Raw genomic sequence first — 19,881 nt, forward strand, 5'->3', positions numbered from 1 at the left:
CGCGCTTTGATTCCCATGAGCAAATATGGAGGTGCAGCAAATCCTCGATTTTTAGTTGTGTAACTAAACAGTTGAATTGGCTGCCAAATAATCGACAATCGCACAACTGCTGTGCGATATTGTAGTTAAAAGTTTGGGCCTCTGTAAACCCTACTTATTTATTACAAACCAGTAACTCTGAAGGCTCCTAAAACTTTTCAATATCAGTTTCCATAACCAAAAAATTCTGACTCAACTTTCCTTGTTAATTTTTGATGAGTTGTATAATAAAAATATGAAATCTAGCATTAATAAAAAAGTGTAGTTTTAATTTGTGGATTGATTTGAAAATGCAAAGTTTCCATTTTTCTTTATGTCTTTATGTGAAAAATTGGATATCATGTAGCACCAACCACTTATATAATACTACTTTAGCCCGCGACTCCGTCCGCGTGGAATTAAAAAAAATAGCCTATGTGTTCTACCAGACTATCCTCTACATCTATACCAAATTTCAGCGAAATCTGTTAAGCCGTTTAGGCTACAAAGTCTAACAAACATCCATCCATCTAAACTTTCGCATTTATCATATTAGTATGTGGTATTTTAAAATTGATTAAATCGAATAATCAAAATGTCACTATACGGCCTCAATTAGCCTTAGTCAACCACACTAAATCAATGCTTGTTGACTTCACATGTAACTTTGAATTTCTGCAGCGGTTTATCGAATGTGATTCATAAAACTTTTAAATTATGATAGGGCTTACATTAGTGCCTTGCGGGACGCCCAAAAAGCAATATAAACATCCAACTAAGCAATCCGTTAGAACTGATAAACAAAATGATTAATTCCGGTAGCTTCATTAAAATGTGCCGGTATATCAAATTTCGCGGTCCACGGCTGAATTTCGTCGAATACGGTTTAAAATACGAGCGAAGTTTGCAACTCGGAGCAATCACGAACGCGTCCAATATGGAATGGGTAACGAGAAAACTTAGTACGTTCAACTTTCTACTTATCCATTTGGTTTCCCAACATGCGCCGAAGTCCCATTCAAGGAATATTTAAAATGTGTTAAATTTTATAATAGTTTGTCGAAATGCATAGAACACTTAATAAAATTGGAAATTAAAAAAGAACCTTAGGTCAATAAAAAAGAAAATAGGACTTTGGGACCTTTGTCATTTACTTTTTAAAAATTATCCTCAAATACTGAGGCGCTTCTGTCCACCCAGTCCATATTGATTGAAGTAACGATAAGATTCTTTACTTTAAAACTTATACTTATTCGTGTAGTAGATATAAATCAGAAATATCTTCTTTTATTAAAACATCTATTACTAAATTGTAAAATCTTTTCATAGCTCGTCCATCTCCACCAAAGAACTGCACAGCAAAGAGGATAATGAAGAATGGTGAAGTTCATCTCGCGATACAATGTACTGCCGGGTATGATGGTGGACTGTCACAACATTTCACTTTAGAAGCACTAGGAGATGCTGGAAGAATATTAGTTAATGCGACAGCTGAAAGAAATGGTGCGTATTTGTAAAAATAAATAATTCCAAGTTATTTGTCAGTTCAATTATGAAACTTCTACGGGTAAAATAAATTTCGAGAGGTCGTTTTTTCAAATTCATTCAAATGCGTGCAGGCCTATCTGTAAAGCATTTCCCTTTCCTGTTTTACTCTCTTACATGGATAACATGTTAAGGGTGCGTGGATTTGACGGTGGAGGAGACGCATAGGAAGAGTAAGTATCCTTCAGTGCGTCTTCTCCGTCAATTAAGGGTAAGCAAGCATCTACAATTTTGGATCTTAAAGGGTAGCTTAGCTTAGCTTCGCCATTTTGGCGGATTTAGGTGGCAGCTTGCTGGTTTGCCACCTTATAATAAATGAAGTTTAGAAATGAAATGACTTCTTCAATATTTTTAATAGAATTTATCTACTTGCTAAAGTGATACATGTAACCGTTGCGTCTAGTTAAGATAAGTTTAATTTTCTTCTAGATATGTCGGTATGGCTGAACATCAGTTTACTTGAGCTTGATACGTTAAGTGAAGACGAGACGCTGGCGATTTATGCTAGAAATAACAAAGGAGCATCAGATCCTGTAATACTAAGAGATATGGTTTACAGAGATGCCGCGAAACAAACAGGTATGTTATCTTCCAGAATTTTGTTTAAAATTTTCTCAAACTCAGCATTTATTAATCATCCGACGTCTAGAAGATCCTTACTAACACTGTGCTGGTAAAGCTCTTGTAAGTAAACTCCTAAAATTATCGAGTTCTTTCGGCCGCGACCCCTTACGCGTGTAATTAAAAAAAAGATAGTAAGTGGCCTATGTGTTCTTCCAGACCATCCTCTACATCCATGCCAAATTTTATAGAGATCAGTTCAGCCGTTTTGGCTACAAACTCTAACAAACATCCATCCATTCTTCTAAACTTTCACATTTATAATATTAGTATGATGATAAGATAATATTTGTTTGTTTAGAGAACACAACGCGGTCAGACTCAAAGTTCCCGGCCGCCGCGGCGTTCGCAGGTTTGGCAGCTTGTCTAACTGCGATTGCGGCCATCGTTGTCCTGGTATTAAAAAAGTAATTTATCTCTTATTAATTATTATCATCATTATTGTCATATTCTGTATCATTTCAATCATTAAATTAAAATTAATTCAATCTTACTTCTGTAATTAATTCTAGTTCTTTTCTTCTAGTTATTTTGTTTATGTTGTTAGCACCGCGTCTCGTCTAATTTTAGTCGCTTACACTTCCCGCCCTTTTCTTATAATAAAAGGTTGGGAAGAGAAAGTGGATTTGACGGTCGAGGACACGCATAGAAAGGGAAAATATCCTCTTTATGTGCGTCGTCTTTGAAAATTGCGGATGTTTATAGGCAGCGGTCACTTCGCCATTTTGGCACATTCAGGTGGCCGCTTGCTTGTTTGCCACCTTATCATATATGAAAAATTATCACCATAATTCTTTGGTACATTTCATTTATAGGTGTTACTTTAAATGCATTTAATTAAAGATTTTTTTTGTATCCAGGCGTAGTGATAATGCGTCAACTAGTAAGAGGCCATCGCAAAGCGTGGTACAAGTTGACGCTAATGGGAGACGTTACCTCATCGCGTATCCCGCGCCCGCTGACAAGATGGAGACCAAACCTGATATACTAAATCCTAAAGCCGGTAAGTTACATTTAATGGTTTATTTGTTTGAGATTTGAGAGAAAAAACTGCATAATTTGCAAAGATACTTAATTTTAGTTATGTTTAATGTAGAATACGTGAATGTTTATTGCATTTTTATTTTGATACGAATATTATAAATTCGAAAGTTGAGATAGAGATGTTTGTTAGTGTTTGTAGCCTAAACGGCTGGATGGATTTCGATGAAATTTGGTACAGATGTAGAGGATAGTCTGGAAGAACATCTAGACTCTTTGTTTTTTAATTCCAAATGTCACATTGTACGGAAAACATATTTAAATGAAGTCAAATCCTAAATCAAATAGATTTAATAAATTTTAAAATTAGGTCAGACGTTAATACATTATGCATCACTGAAGAACTTTCACTTTGGAAACTTATAATGAATAATTTAATTCAATTATACGAATTCATTTTAACTTCAAAATTATATCAGTTCAAGTCAAGATTGAATCTTTTATATGTTCAAAATAAAATCATTGATACTAAAATTTCTCACTTTAAAACGTAACTAAAGTATATTTATGATTTTTTTTAAATGTCAAAGTCATATGTTTCCGTTTTAAAAATATTTAGGTCACTAAACTTACTCAAATATAACGAAATCGTCATCGAAAAATCAAAAATACTTTAATTATAAAATTTGCAACTCCATATTACGGCAAAAATTAATGACACCACACGGTCGCTTGGGAGTTAGCGCCCCAACCTTAGGTCTATTGTACACTGTGTAGTAAGCGAGTGCATCGCTACTTTTGATCGTTGATTGATCGCCGATGTTTGAGACACGCAGTACAACACAGAATTTTTTACATTGTCCTACGCACTTTAATGCAAACTGACTGAAAAAAGACTACTTTAAATATATTTTACATTAGTATTAGTGTGTATTGTGATGAAAAATTACTTAGACATGGCAGTAGCGTTGTAATTTTATCGCTTACAACGCCTAAAAAATCGCATTATGCAGTGGACGATTGCCCTAACTTACCTTAATTAGTCACACTGTTTACGGCCGTGATTCATAACAGTAATTCGGCGAGTTAGGAAATTTATTAACACCTTGCCCTACTGGGCAAGGTCAACCCGTACTAATTCATTTCTCGCGTGCTCTGTGTCGGCATGGTATATATTTCAGACGGCATATTTAAGCCGATCAGCTGTTTAACTTTGACATTTTTTGGTCACTCTAATTGTGATCTAAGTAATATTTATAACATCGTTAAACTTATCTTCAATCTTCAGTCTAGGATTTCACCATAATGTCACGCAGGTTGTCTCTATATACTCAGGATGTTTGCTATAAATAATAAGATTTATCTCATCGTACCATCAGACAGCGAGCCCCCGCGAGTTGTGCTGGAATCCAGCGACAACAAGAGCTACACCATACGCGATGTCCACGGGGATGGCCAACCCTCTGCCCCCGCGCCGCAAGTACCCTACACCTCGCCGCCGCCGCACGACGACATCGTAAGATTAACCTATATCTTACTATAAATCTATTTAAAATTAAATCCGCGCTAGAACCTAAATTGATCAATCAATACTATTATAAAGAGGAAAGAATTATATTTTTGTATGTATTGAAATTACTCAAAATTCCTTGGTCGATTTCACTGTACCATCAAAAAGCTACGTCATCACTGAGTATAATTCTACGCGGACGACTTCGCGACCAACAGCTGATCGTAAATAAAAATGGCCTTTAAGCTATTGAAATAAGATTTAATGTTACTTCTCTGGATAAAGAACAAGTAAATTAAATTTATAACTTGTTTTTAGTTAGGTAAAACTCAATTTTATTTGCGATAAAAAAAAATCTGCTCAGCTCTACACTCCGATCTGTCTGTACAGATCCAGTTATTTCAAAAATATTATCTTTAAAAGTCTGCATTATCACCCTTTATCCTATTATTATAAACGCGAAAGTTTAGATGGACGGATGTTTGTTAGAGTTTCAAGCCGAAACCGCTTAACGGATCTTAATTAAATTGGGCATAAATGTAGAGGAAGGAAACATAGGCTACTTATCTATTTTGTTCTTATACGGGTAGAGTCGTGGGCTTAAGCTATATTATTTAACATAACTCAAACTCTGTTTATCACCAGGTGCCACAGAGATAACAAGAAGAATGGAACGCTGTCCTGTAAATAAATCATCCAAAGACTACCATTGTAAATTCCAAATATTGCCAATGAATTGTATTAAGTTATAGATCAATTCTTCCATATCATTTTAAAAATGTCCTATTTTATAGTGAGAATTTAAATAAGGTTTCTATTCATTGTGACTAAACCCCGTCGTACACAAGGGAATTTTACATAGCTCGCGACGTGAGTATCGCGTAGCGCGCTCTGTATACCAAGTACACAAACATAATTATATGAAAATGTATTTTGTTGAAATAGGTAAAACAAAATGATAACAAAAAAAGGACGAATCCTCTACACATGTTGTTTATTCGGTCAGTACAAACATAGCGAATAAAACGCGGATCATACTTGGCCTGCGTCCGGTCGCAGTTCAATGACAGTCCAGTTTTGAGCGAATTAACCAACTATAAGCCAAGTGTGAGCCGCGCACAAATACAAGTGGAAAGTGGAAAAGTGCGCTTGCATACCTTATTGTATTAAGTCGCTTCGAGACTAAAATCGACATTACAAAATTTTACTTAGCGTTGTGTACGAATGGCTTTAGTGCAAACTTTTTTGTCTTCTTAGGAGACACGATGTTTATTTTAATTAAAAAAAAACATCGGCAACGATAGTTTTTTGTTTCGTATAAACGCTAAAATTCCCTTCATTCTATTTGAAAGATAGCATTTTTTATGTGTTATTCATTACTTAGCAAATAGAAACCTCCTTTAAATGTATCTCGCTTCGAAGATTTGCATTATATAGAAAATTATTATATATTTAAGGTTAATTCTAATGTATGATTATAAACTATTAATGTTGATTCTTAAATAAAAAAAATCTGTTTTTTACAATTGTTTTTCTTTTCTCAATTCAATCTGTTTTTTTTTTCAAAAGTAATATCACTTAATACTAAAAATTGACTATAACATCTAGCGAAATATTTAGAACTTTATAAAAAAAAGATTTTGTTAAAATGGTAGACTTCAACTGGGACTCGAAACTGTCTTGTACGGCACATTTTTTTTATACAATAAGGTTTCAAACGAGGAAGCGGCTATCTAAATCCGCCAAAATAGCGAAGCGTCCGCTGCAAATACATATCCGCAATTGCTGATGCGTTGCCTACCCTAAATCGACGGAGGAGGAGACGCACATAAAGAGGATATTTCCCCTTCCTATGCTTTTCCTTCACCGTCAAATCTACTTTCCTATCCAATCCTTGCCTGACCAGACAAGGGTAGAACGGGAAAGGGACTAAAATTGGGCCAAATAATGCAAGCTAAAACTAATTATTACTTACTGCGTTGACGCAGTAACCCAAAGTGGGTCTTGGCCCCCGACACAAGAGAGCGCCAGCGTCGTCTGTCCTGCGTCGTCGTTTAAACTAATTATTAATAGTATAAAAAAATACGTAGAACTTATTAAACATCTTGTGTTGTTTTCGCATAAACCCTTTAGTGTAATCCGATTAACTTTTAATAGGATCCAATTATCAAGCTTAGTATCTCTCGTAAATAAACCTTTCCCAATTTTTCTTTAAAAAAATAACTAAAGAGTTTTCTTAAAAATGCTTCGTTAAGATAATTATTTTACGAGTTTAAGAAAAATCTCAAATAAACAGGGAATGTGGTAAGTAACAGACTAAATGTTTACCTTAGAGGTTAAAGTTACTAGCATACTTATTAGCAAGCATAGTGATGGAACCTGCTTACATCTGTGAAGAAACTCAGAGATGTATATTCAACTCTCACTGGGCCAGCATTGACGAGTAAGGTCGTTTCACTTATAATTAAAGCGTGGACGTCTATGGCCTGAATAGAAAGCCATACTAATATTATCAAGAGGAAAGATTTGTATTTTTGTCTGTATTAATTGAACCATGTATTCGTACTAGTTGTTAAGGGGATGCTGAAAACCAGCGCGGCCTTTAGTGACAAACTGAAAGTCGTATTAGCTAAACATTCTCCTTTTGATCAAGAATTTTTTTTTTAATTTAATTGATATATTTTGTAAGTTTTGTTTTTTTTTGTGTTTTGTTTTTTTTAATTAGATAATGTTTTGTTTTCATTTAATTGTTATTTAAATAACTCAAATACTACGGAGCAGATTTAGAATATTCTTTCACCAATAAATAGCTACGTTATCGCTAAGTAACATAGGCTGTTTTTTTTTTTATAACATAAGGTGGCAAACGAGCAAACGGCCACCTGAGATCGCCAAAATGGCGAAGTGACCGCTGCCCATAGACATCCGCAATTGCAGATGCTTTGTCTACCCTTATCAGACGGAGGAGGAGACGCACATAAAGAGGATATTTCCTCTTCTTATGCATCTCCTCCACTGTCAAATCCACTTCCTCTTTCCATCCTCTTTTTATAAGAAAAGGGTGGTAAAGAGAAAGGGACTTAAATTAGGCCTCCGGCACCACACTCATCAGACGAAACACAGAATTGTTTCCATTTCACGCCTGTCTTCTATGTGGTCGTGGTATTACATCGAGCGTGCCGGCCCATTCGTGCTAAGATGTTAAAGCGGGCACTACCACTGTTATATACTTTTTTTTATAATACAATTTTTTAATTTCACGTAGACAAAGTCGCGAAAGACTAGTGTCAGATATAAATAAACTGTATATAAAATAAAACGTGTGAGCCAAACACATGGTGAATTTACTCCAATAAATTCTCTTTTCATTCACCATTTAAATCTGTGATTGCGTGTTATTCATTTATAATGTTCATTTTATGCCACACTTTTAAAACCGGCTCGATATGAAGTTTTATAATAAATACGTACAACGTTGCGTCGACAATATTAAAATATATTCAGTTTTAAATTAAAGTAAAGAGAAACAAGCACAAAATATTTTGAAGCGAAAATTTTGTTTGAATCAAATTAAATTTATATAAATATCATGGGTTTTTGTAATTAATGTTCATAATAAAATTATCAATATTTATATAATACATTAGATATATTATTAAGAGGCTCAGGGATTTAAGCGCTTGACTTGGTGACTACAAATATTGGGTTCGAATCCCGCCATATACCAATGTAATTTTCGAATTTCACACTACACATTTTCCCGACGGTCTTACAGTGAAGGAAAATACCGTGATGCCTGCGCATATCGGCGAAGAAATTCTAAGATATGTGTGAAGTCAACCAACCCGCACTGGACCAGCTTGGTTGCCTATGGCCTATTCACTCAGTGGGAACGTATAGCGAGCTGGTGATGATATGATATATTGATTTAAAACAACATAATTAGCCTGTAGATTAACACATCATTAATCGGTCTAAGTAAAACTAGAGGGGATTTTAATGAGCGAAAACCCACATAAGCCTGATCCACTCCAAGAGCAGTTAAGATAATGTTATTTCAAAATTTCCCTCCGAAACCAAAACAAAGCTACTAGGACTAAATAATACTGTAAACTACAGTAGAACCTCGATAACTCAAACCTTGGTAACTTAAAAACCTTAAATATTTTGTGTTACACTTAGACTTCTTATCGAGGTTCTGCTGTATTTATTTTATCGCAAGCGATGTCCTAGTTCGCTTTCTTACTTTTTCAATCGACTTGCTGTTCCCAATAAAGTCGATCGAGGCGATAGAAAGGCGTATTGAAACAGCGAGGTACAAAATCAAATTACGCAAGGACGACAAACTTGGTAAGGAATCGTAAATCATAAGGCGTGGATATTACTTTCGGAAATTGAATATCTGCTTGCGCGGCTCCAAATCCGAATTCAACTTTGATTTTCGTTCGCATTCCTTTACACAATTTATTGTTGTTAATGTTTATTTAACAAATTACAATTTTATATGACACGTTATAACTCAACGCACTTATCGAAACACTCATGTTGTCTTTCCTCTTAATCTTTTAGAATTGAACAGAAAAGCGTTATATATGTGTCGCAGGAAGCTATAAATTGACTGTTGCTTTATGTGTAACAAACGTTATTGTCTTGCGTTTTAATATTGTTTAAGATAAAATTATTAATTTAATTCCTTTTTTTTGTATTTAGTTCTTTTTAAAAATTAAAAGTACGTCAACTTGCATACGACCAATAAGAGCAGAGCAAGAGGCTCGAGTGGCCTTTATTAGCTCGAGCGGGGTCGAGGCGCAGTTCAGTGCTTAGAGGGCGACGTTTGTAGTGACATGTTGTGGTGCGTGTTGGCACAGTGGCGAGTCGATTAAGGAGAGTAGTGTAGTAGAAGTACGAACGGTGCCACGAACCCGCTGCTCGGTCTTGCTTGTTGATTTGCTATGTGATAAGTGTAGATTCCTAATTATATTGTGTTAATCCGTGTCTCTAGTGTTTTAATGCTCGCACTTCACCCAAATGACGCCCACGAAACCAAGACTCGGTAGCAATGATGTCGGGAGAAAGACCCAACTCTGACATATGTATCTATGCCAATATTATAAAGAGGGAAGATTTTTTTTTATATCATAAGGTGACAAACGAGCAAGCGGCCACCTGAATCCGCCAGAATGGCGAAGCGACCGCTGCCCATAGACATCCGCAATTGCAGATGCGTTGCCTACCCTTATCCGACGGAGGAGGAGACGCACATAAAGTGGATATTTCCCCTTCCTGTGCGTCTCCTCCACCGTCAAATCCACTTCCCCTTCCCATCCTCTCCTTCTAAGAAAAGGGTGGTAAAGAGAAAGGGATTTAAATTTTTTAATTTCACTCGGAAGTCGAAAGCAATAGCTTTTACAAATAAATCTACAAGAGATTTTTGTTCTCGACATTCAATACCTAGTACCAACGCGGTCCTCCACCTTCAGTATCCAAAGACTCGTTCGCTTTAAGTCTGCAATCTTGTATGGAAGACCCAACTCCTGGTCGTTTTTCCATTCCATTAAGATGATTTAGTGAATGAATGAACTGAAAAATGAATGATTCTGTACATCTGTACTTTGCTGTTTTTAAAATCAGTTGCACCGCTCGTTGCTTTATCTTCTATATAAAATATGTTAAAGGAAACAATAGCTGTACTGATTGCGTTTCCTGAACTCATAATGTTCATATCGTGCAGTTGATGTGCAATAACTATGTTGTCTGAATTTTAACTCATTTTTGTACGTGATAAATTAACGCTATTTAAATTGAGTAAAAACTGAAGCGTGAATGTTTTATGATTTGGGAAAGATGTCTCATTTGATACTTAATTCAAATTTGAAATGAAATTAAGATAAAATAAAAATGATTTAGTCTAAGAATTTGCAATTTGCTGATTTGTTAATTTTTTTTTATAATTGCTGATGCATTATTAATAACATAAACTGCGAATTAAACTTTTAACGTAGGTTTTATTTTTTTTGTTGCTTGTTTGAGTTTGTTTACGTAAAATATACCTTTGTGTCTGTCGCTTACATCTTACTAATATTATAAACTAGCTTTCGACCACGATTCCGTCCTCGTAAAATTAAAAAAAAACAAAAGTTAGTAGTAGCCTAGTAGTTCTTTCAGATAATCCTCTGCATCTATACCAAATCCGAAACCGTTCACCCGTTTAGGCTACAAACTCTAACAGTCATCCATCTATCTACATTTTCGCATTTCTGGTCGGTTGACTATTTGTTAGAAGGTAATCTCTTAAACCGCTAAACGGATCTGTATAAAATAAGTTTAGCTAGGCTAGTTAATCATTTTGAGTTTAAAAATGGTTAACTAGCCTAGATAAACTACAAGGTCAGACACAAATATTACTAATTATATTTCCTCCAGTCTGATTATTACTATATGACACAAATCAAAATGGGTCATCAAATAATCCAATATTGACAAATTCAAAATTCGAGATAAATAGATTGGTTTATGATTGGTCATCAATGGCCGCTCTGATTGCACTTCCTGTTAAATCATAATGTTCATTTTCGTTATTCACGCTCTTCGTTACTAATAACGCTTTCTGAATTTTAATATAGCATTTAATAACTTAACAATAAATTGAAATTGCATAGATGAGACTTCAAAAATATTATATTTTCTGTATGGAAAAATTGGTAGAATTATGAAGAGGCTGAAGAAGGCAGGAATATCTATTCGATTGGCTCTAAATAATAAAATGCAAGATTACTTATTAGTATTTAAATCAAGACGAATCTTTAGCGAACCTCCCAGTTCGTAACATCTATTTTAATTATAATAAATTATTTTCGTGTTTATGAAACTTAAATATTATATAATAATTAATTCTCCGATATTCGTAAATGCTGATTTTCGCTTGCATTCAACGCGCGACCACAAAATGGTAATAAATTTTGAAAATGCTTGATTTATTGGCTTTAAGATTAATGACAAAACAAATTATGCAGCTGGTATTGTTTGAATTATTTCATTTAAAAAGGATATTTGAGTTATTGAGGTTAAAAATGTTTGATAATATTTTCAATTTAATTCTTACGGTGAAGGAAATCATCTGATGCCTACACATATCGGCGAAGAATTTCAAAGATATGTGTGAAGTCAACCAACCCGCAGTGGGCCAGCGTGGTTGACAATGGCCTAGGCACCCTTACTTAGTAGGTTATGAGCCCCTCGGTGGGGACGTATAATGAGTTGGTGACGACTAACATATTCATTAGGGTATTTAGGTATCTCTGTTAGAGTTGTAGCTAGAAGCTTCGCATTCTCGCTATTACTCCGTTTGACTGTCATGTATATTATCGGCTTTAAGTAATATACTAAATAAATACTTCTATGTGGTGTATTCTTCTCCATATTATTAGACAACTTATTTTATTGATACTGTCGCTTTTTAACTCAGAGCAATACTTCTCGTCAAGACTTAGGATGCGCGCCAAATCTATCCATACTTCTAGTGACATTGACAGCTGTCAGCTAGGGACGTGCCGTTTATGCCGATAATCTAGAGTTGCGCCAATTCTATAGCACGGTACTAATTTTATTCCTAACAATATTAACTTGTCTTTTTTTTTACTTCTTTTGCTTTCTGTAACCATTACTTCCAACATTTCAGACTCACATTAAGTCAGTTATTTTTAAATATTTCAAATACAAAATAAAAAAGTATCCGAAAAATTCTCGAATCCGTCGCAACTGAATATCGGATAGCACTTAACGTTGATATTTTCAATATTTGAATTGCTCTTATTAAAATTGGACTACAGCATAGATTTTTATTAGCTTTTATTTTTGTATCGCAACACTAGTAAGGGTGAAATGAAAAAAATATTTTTAATCCCTAGTTTCCACAGACTATGATGGAGATATTCCTATGCATGAATTTATTTCGATATTTAAGTTAGCGATGTATGGAGATATTAAAAGATCATCTTCAAAGGGCATGTTTGACAGTGGTAGAGGCCGCTTAACGTGTTCCCACGAATGGACCTGTTCTCCCAGTGCAATACCACGACCATACAGAAAACACGCGTCAAGTGGGGCCAATTTCGTGTTTGGTCTGTTGAGTGTGTCTGCCGGAGGCCGGAGGCCTACCCTTTGCTTGTAAGGAAAGGATGGAAAGGGAAAGTGGTTTTGATGGTGGAGGAGATGTATAAGAAGGGAAAACATCTTTATTTGCGCCTCTTCCTCTATCAATTATGGGCAGCGGTCGCTTTATCATTTCAGTAAATTCAGGTTTTTCATCTAAGAATAAAGAAAAAACAAAGTTGCTACAAAGGAAGATGGAGACTGAAGAATGTATCGTGTGAAAGTCGATACTCGTAAGAAGTGAGTGAATTCAGAGACAATGGCTGATAGAAATGTATGGAACAGTACATATTGAGCCGCCATTCGCACGGACAAGGTATTGATGTATTAATTTCATTGTAGCGTTATAAATTACAACTCATATAAATACAATCGAATAAAATCGATTACAATTAGCATTCAAAATAAACATCATCTCGTTTGTCGAACGGGGAAACGATTAAATTCAATAGAATATTTCGGTTACTAATTACCTCGTTCCTGCCATTCAGTACCATTACATTTTCTAACGGAACACAAAAGGGAAATTAATGTTATGGAACAAATAGCACTCTAATACCTTTTGAGGCATTATGTAACTGTAATTATGTAGGCGGGGTGAAGGGAATCGATTGTAAATGGTCTAATAGACCGGCAACGTCACTAATTAGGGTTACTAACATTCACAGAACACTAATTGCGGTATTTAAGTCGAAATTTCAAAGCAACAGTTAGAAGTAATTGTTTGAGTACTGTTATTTTTTACATTTGTGAAAGAATATGCTATGTTTTGTCTTTGAACTATGGAGTTTTAAATAATGTATTATTTGAAGCTATAATTAAAAGAAGAATTAGGTCCCTGATAAATATACGAAATATACGGAATAACTAAATTATGTTTTTATACCTTTTTCTTTTGGAACATAGACTATCCTTTCTTCTTTAATGTAATTTTAAACAAAAAGTTAAAACACTTTTTGAGAAGTTCCATGAACAGCATAGTTTAACAATTTGAACCGAGATGAACCAAGGATCTTTTTAAACATGGAAAGACCTAGATAGTGCATCATGTGTGCCATCCGATGATCTAGACTAGACCTACGGTGGGGCCTAAGGGGGCTATTACCTTTAATATGAATTTAATTTAAGTAGTTTTATACGTAATTTTCAATTTACCTACCCTACTCCTCCTAGCGATGCCCATGTTCCTAGAAAGCAATAAAGACAAACAATGTAAGATAATTCCATTCCAATATTTTAAACAAGCTATACCCCGCGGCTCTAATCGCGTGGAATAAAAAAAAAAACAAAAGTAAGTACCCCATGTGTTTCCAGACTATTCTCTACATATATACCCGATCTATGCTAGATCTGATCAGCAGTTTATGCTACTCTGACAAAGATCCATCTATCTAAACGTTTGCATTTATAATATTAGTGAGACTACATCTAGGCCAAAATTCAACGACGTTCGTTCAACCGTTTAGGCTACAAACTCTAACATACATCCATCTAAACTTTCGCGTAATATAGTAAGTTAAATGTCACATATATATTTTATACATGTTTGTGTGTAGTGTAAACATAGCTTGTACACCGGACGTGTGTCTAAAGGTCATTTGCCGAAGCGATTACCCATCAAGTTGTCTGACAAGTCTTTTATTAGCAACACGTTCAATAACGTATTGACAGGCTTTTACAATTTCATCCGTTAGCCTGCACAGTTTAATTTATAGTAGAGGGAACATTTAATTAAAAAGTTTTGCAGACTTTTTTATAAAGATTCTTTTAATGCACTGTGAAGGATGGTAGAGTTAGAGGAGAAAAAAAATGTTTTCTTTCCTTTCTTACTTATTCTTTCGATTTTTTACTTATCGGACGAATCCTGTTTTTTGGTACCTGTATAATAATAGTACGAAAAAATTTTCTCCGAAAAATATTAAAAAGGCGGAAGTTTGGATGGATGAATGTTTGTCTGTGGCCTAAACCGCAGAACAAATCTCGATAAAACTTCGCATAGGTAGATGTACACGATACTCTAGAACACATTGGCTACTTACTTTTGTTTTTTTTTTTAATTCCACACCGATGAAGGCGCGGGTGAAACCTAGTATAACAATAAAAATCTATCAGTAATGTGACACCTGAAAGTTCTTGTGTTTATGTTATTACAGTAAATAAGTTAACGTTGTATATTAATTTATGTTTAATTGAAAACCTTCTATATTTTATTACACTGTGCTTATTGCTATGTGTACGGAATTGAATTGTATCCCTGAGGGATGAGAATGTATGATTGGAAACCGCGATCTCCTGTCGGAATCTCTACATGATTCTTTGCCGAGCTTTTTATGAAAAAAAACTTCATACGAACTACGTTAAAATTAAATATTAAAACTACTATTCTTGTACACCTGAAAATTATTAAAAATATTAGGATCACAATATGTGAACCCTGAAAAGTACCCATCAATCCTCTAATATCAAGAGGCAAGATTTGAATTTTTTATGTATTGAAATATTTCAAAAACTGCTGAACCGATTTCAAAAATTCTTACAACATTAGAAAGCTACAGTATAATTACATAATATATGCTATATACATTACTTTTTAATATCACGCGGACGAAGTCACGAGCAAAATTTAGTTTAGAATTTTAATTATTACGATTACCCTTCGATATTGTTTCAAATCTGTATGGCTTCGACGATTGACGACAAGTAAAGCCATCTATTGGCGTTAGAGCGGGCGCACACCTTTGACTAGACTATCCCATAATGTGGTGCGATTGTCTATTGTTTAGTTCCACAACTAAAAATCAAGTAGTGTGCGCACCACCATATAAGCTCAGAGGAATCAAAGCGAAACAAAGCAGTGCGTTCAGTGAAAGATGTGCGCGCGTAATTATAGTTTAAACAGTGGTATAAAAATTTCTTCACAATGACAAATGCTGTACTTTTTTTTTATAACATAAGGTGGCAAACGAGCAAGCGGCCACCTAAAACTGCCAAAATGGCGAAGCGACCGCTGCCCATAGACATCCGCAATTGCAGATGCGTTACCCTTATACGACGGCGGAGGAGACGCACATAAAGAGGATATTTCCCCTTCCTATACATCTCCTCCACCGTCAAATCCACTTCCTCTTCACAACCTCTCCTTATAAGAAAAGGGTGGTAAAGAGAAAGGGACTTAAATTACACCTCCGGCACCACACTCATCAGACGAAACAGGGAATTGCTTCCATTTCACGCCTGTCTTCTGTGTGGAGCTTACATATTACAACAATTCTATAAATAACATTAATTATTGTTATAAAATTGTAAATATTAATAAGGATGTTGCTATAATGGTTGGTAGTACTCTGGTTCATAATAGCTCGCTGTCTTAGATGTTGAGAGTGTCGGTGTAAACCACGACGAGTGTTCTCGCGGGCGCTGTTATCGATAGGGTTGTCGACTGTATACAATCGGAAATAAGTTTCCGAAGTCTAAATTTAATTGATATTATATTTGATGTTGAAGTCTAGTCTAATGTAGTTTAGAACTGTTCCCTGAAAATCGCCCATATTCGTATATGAAAATTACTTACAGACTGTATAAAAATGTAGAATTAACTACAAATTTTCTAACTATAAACATATGTAGTTTGTGAATGAGTTAAAGAAATAAATTCTTTACATTGTTATAAATCACTTTTTTCAAATGCAAACATTTCCCGAGTATTCAAATATTAAATGTAGTAATGATTTTATTTTTTGTAATTTCAACGCTCTAATATTGACAACCCTATATGGGAGCTGCGCTCGTGTTTATTGAATTCTGCAGCGCCCTGGAGTTGCCTTGCGAAGTATTTAAATCCATGTATTTACTTCCTTATATAATTATATTCATTTATTATTTACAGTGGTTTTCTAATTTAATGAATTCTTAAAATTTAATTTCTTTAACAACATTACAAGCAAAGCTAAAACTTTTATTGCGTGAGCACACTATCGACTAAACTATCGCGCCACTGTTTTGTAGATTGTTTCGCAACACATTCAACTGTTTACTTGTGCAACTAAAAATCGAGTAGTGTTCGCACATCCTTATAAGGTCATAGGAATCAAAACGCAACTAAACAGTTGTGCGATAGTTTAGTCTAAGGTGAGCGCTATTAATAAACCTTTTTATTATTATTTTAAAAAAGATGTTATCGATTCTTGATACAATTTTAAAACTCATTCAGATAACATGTAATAAAATATTAAATTTTATTGTTTGATTTCATTTAAAACCCAGAACACTTAACTTCTGGGACCAAAAATGCAAAAACACAGCTTCAATAACGAAGTCAATTACAAGTCCGTACTACGTCTAATGAAGAACCAATTAACGTCCTTTTTATATTATTTTGCAATTTAAATATAATTTTACATCCGTTGTTGTTCTCGTTAATATAACAATTTCTTTTCTGATGTTCGTTCATTAAAAGTAATAGGATAAATTGAAAGTTAATATTCCATCAGGATATACTTAGCCAAGAAAATAAATCTTCATTTTCATACTAAATATGGGATATCTATACTATTATAATAAAGCGTAGACACATACTTCTTTGTTGCCTAAGATGTCAGCAATCACAGCATATTTTCGAATAACTCTTTTTTAATAAAAAGCCCTACACTTACGTCACGCTTTAGGCTATATATATTCACGCCGTTAAACTTCGGTGTAAATATTTTGGATAAAAACCCTAATGTGGGAAAGAGATCATAAGTTGTTACCAACATTAAGGAAGTAAGGTTGCCATAATTTGACATCATGTCGTGTCATTTTGACATTTGCTATTGATATTTTGACAAATGTGAACAATAAAATGAAATTTTTATAATTCTATGCGGATGAAGTCGCATGGGAACAGCTAGTAGGTTATATTTTAATATCTTAGTAATAAACAAAATAGGTCATCGTTACGTATCTATATTAAAGCTGGTAGTTGTGACTTCGCCCTGGTGGAATTAAAAAAATAATAATAAACATGTCGGAGTTGGGTCTTTCTCCCCGACATCATTGCTACCGAGTCTTGGTTTCGTGGGCGTCATTTGGGTGAAGTGCGAGCATTAAAACACTAGAGACACGGATTAACACAATATAATTCGGAATCTACACTTATCACATAGCAAATCAACAAGCAAGACCGAGCAGCGGGTTCGTGGCACCTGTTCGTACTTCTACTACACTACTCTCCTCAATCGACTCGCCACTTTGCCAACACGCACCACAACATGTCACTACAAACGTCGCCCTCTAAGCACTGAACTGCGCCTCGACCCCGCTCGAGCTAATAAAGGCCACTCGAGCCGCTTGCTCTGCTCTTATTGGTCGTATGCAAGTTGACGTACTTTTAATTTTAAAAAGAACTAAATACAAATGACATCGAGTTTCTACTTTCGAGAAAAAAAGGAATTAAATTAATTAAATTATCTTAAACAGTATTAAAACCTAAGACAATAACGTTTGTTACACATAAAGCAACAATCAATTTATAGCTTCCTGCGACTTATGTTATTAAACCTATGTTAATCACTGATAACGTAACTTTTTAATGGTGAAAGAATTTTTGAAATTGGCCCAGTAGTTTAGTTATTTCAACACATAGAAAAATACAAATTTTTCCTCTGTATAATATTAGTTTAGATTGTAATGTCTGTATGTTACAATGATAACATCTGAGTTAACCCGATATCGACGGGAAGGTAACTAACGAACGCAGGAAAATACACACTTTTAATACTGCGCTGATAGACTCATGAGTTTTTTTTTTTTATTAACATAAGGTGCCAATCGAACAAGCGGCCACATAAATCCGCTGAAATGGCGAAGCTGATCGCTGACCATAGACATCCGCTATTGAAGATGCGTTGCCAACCCTAAATTGACCGAGGAGATGCACAGAACAGGATATTTCCCCTTCGTTTGGTTCTCCTCCGCTGTTAAATCTACTTTTTCTTCCCATCTTTTCCCCTTAAGTAAAAGGTGGAAAGGAAAGGAGACTAAAATAGATTTACGAGTTATGACTAATGTAAAATTGGTATGACTTTTGTGAATCAAGGTTTTCTATTTGATTATTAGCAATTGCAAAGGTATACGTTTCTTTTGAACACGCGAATTGATATTTAGCAATAACTATATTAACTTTCTTTTGTAAACCTGAATATAATTATAAAATTGGTTCCTTTAGTTTTTTGAATAATAACAACGAAGAGAATAGGAAATTTTAACTAGTCTTCTGGCCTAAGTGGAAGCCTTGTAGACTAGATAATCATGTTTGAGGTTAATCTATATTTTTTTAAACGACAATAATTTTGAAAGACTCAATAAAAATCATTGTTTATTTGTATTGTAAAGGTAATTTCACACGTGGCTTTTTACAAACATCTCTGATTCCACGTTTAAAATTTTCACACAGAAGCATTTCGCGTGTTGGCAGTTTTATTTTATTTTTCTTTTGCATTAAACGCAATAAAATTTATTCACACAGTATTTAAAATATTTTATTGTTTTCAAAATGGAAAACCAATGAATATTCGCCGCCGCCATTTTCTTTTTCAATGGACAGTCATAATATAATTTTAGTCTAACTATTCGATATTCCGTTCGAAATTCGAAACCCGTAGTCGTTTTAAACGCGGCGCGGTCGGTGACAAGCGGTAAAAAATAAAAAGTAATAAAATGGCGAGCGGCAGTACATTCCGCGCGCCGCATACGGGGGGAATTTTAAAATTGTATTCTAGGAATGTTATAGGTTCCAGAACGGATGCCTCACCTGGGATATAAATCGATAAAGATTGCTTTGGAAAGATTTTACTATACTTAACTACTTAGTTTAAATAAAAGAATTTAATGTAATTTTTTTTATACAATAAGGCGGCAAACGAGCAAGCGGCCACCTAAATCCGCCAAAATAACGAAGCGACCGCTGCCCATAGACATCCGCAATTGCACATGTGTCGCCAACCCTAAATTTACGGAGGAGAAGACGCACACATAAAGATGATATGTACCCTTCCTTTGCGTCTTCTCCGCCGTCA

At 34.7% G+C, this 19,881-nt stretch overlaps 1 protein-coding gene across 1 annotated transcript in view; it reads left to right on the forward strand.

The window, feature by feature from the left end:
• LOC106110172 (nephrin-like) overlaps positions 1-5,632 on the forward strand; it is a 100,937-nt gene extending 95,305 nt beyond the window's left edge. Inside the window, exons 13-18 of the mRNA XM_013291901.1 lie at positions 1,348-1,521; positions 1,993-2,142; positions 2,486-2,591; positions 3,045-3,187; positions 4,545-4,681; positions 5,321-5,632. Coding sequence (XP_013147355.1) covers positions 1,348-1,521; positions 1,993-2,142; positions 2,486-2,591; positions 3,045-3,187; positions 4,545-4,681; positions 5,321-5,335 — 725 coding nt within the window. The 3' untranslated portion in view covers positions 5,336-5,632. The remainder of the gene's footprint in view (positions 1-1,347; positions 1,522-1,992; positions 2,143-2,485; positions 2,592-3,044; positions 3,188-4,544; positions 4,682-5,320) is intronic.
• Positions 5,633-19,881: the final 14,249 nt, after the last annotated feature.

The sequence above is a fragment of the Papilio polytes genome, unplaced genomic scaffold (genome assembly GCF_000836215.1).
Source record: "Papilio polytes unplaced genomic scaffold, Ppol_1.0 DF820844.1, whole genome shotgun sequence".
NCBI classification, from domain to species: Eukaryota; Metazoa; Arthropoda; class Insecta; order Lepidoptera; family Papilionidae; genus Papilio; species Papilio polytes.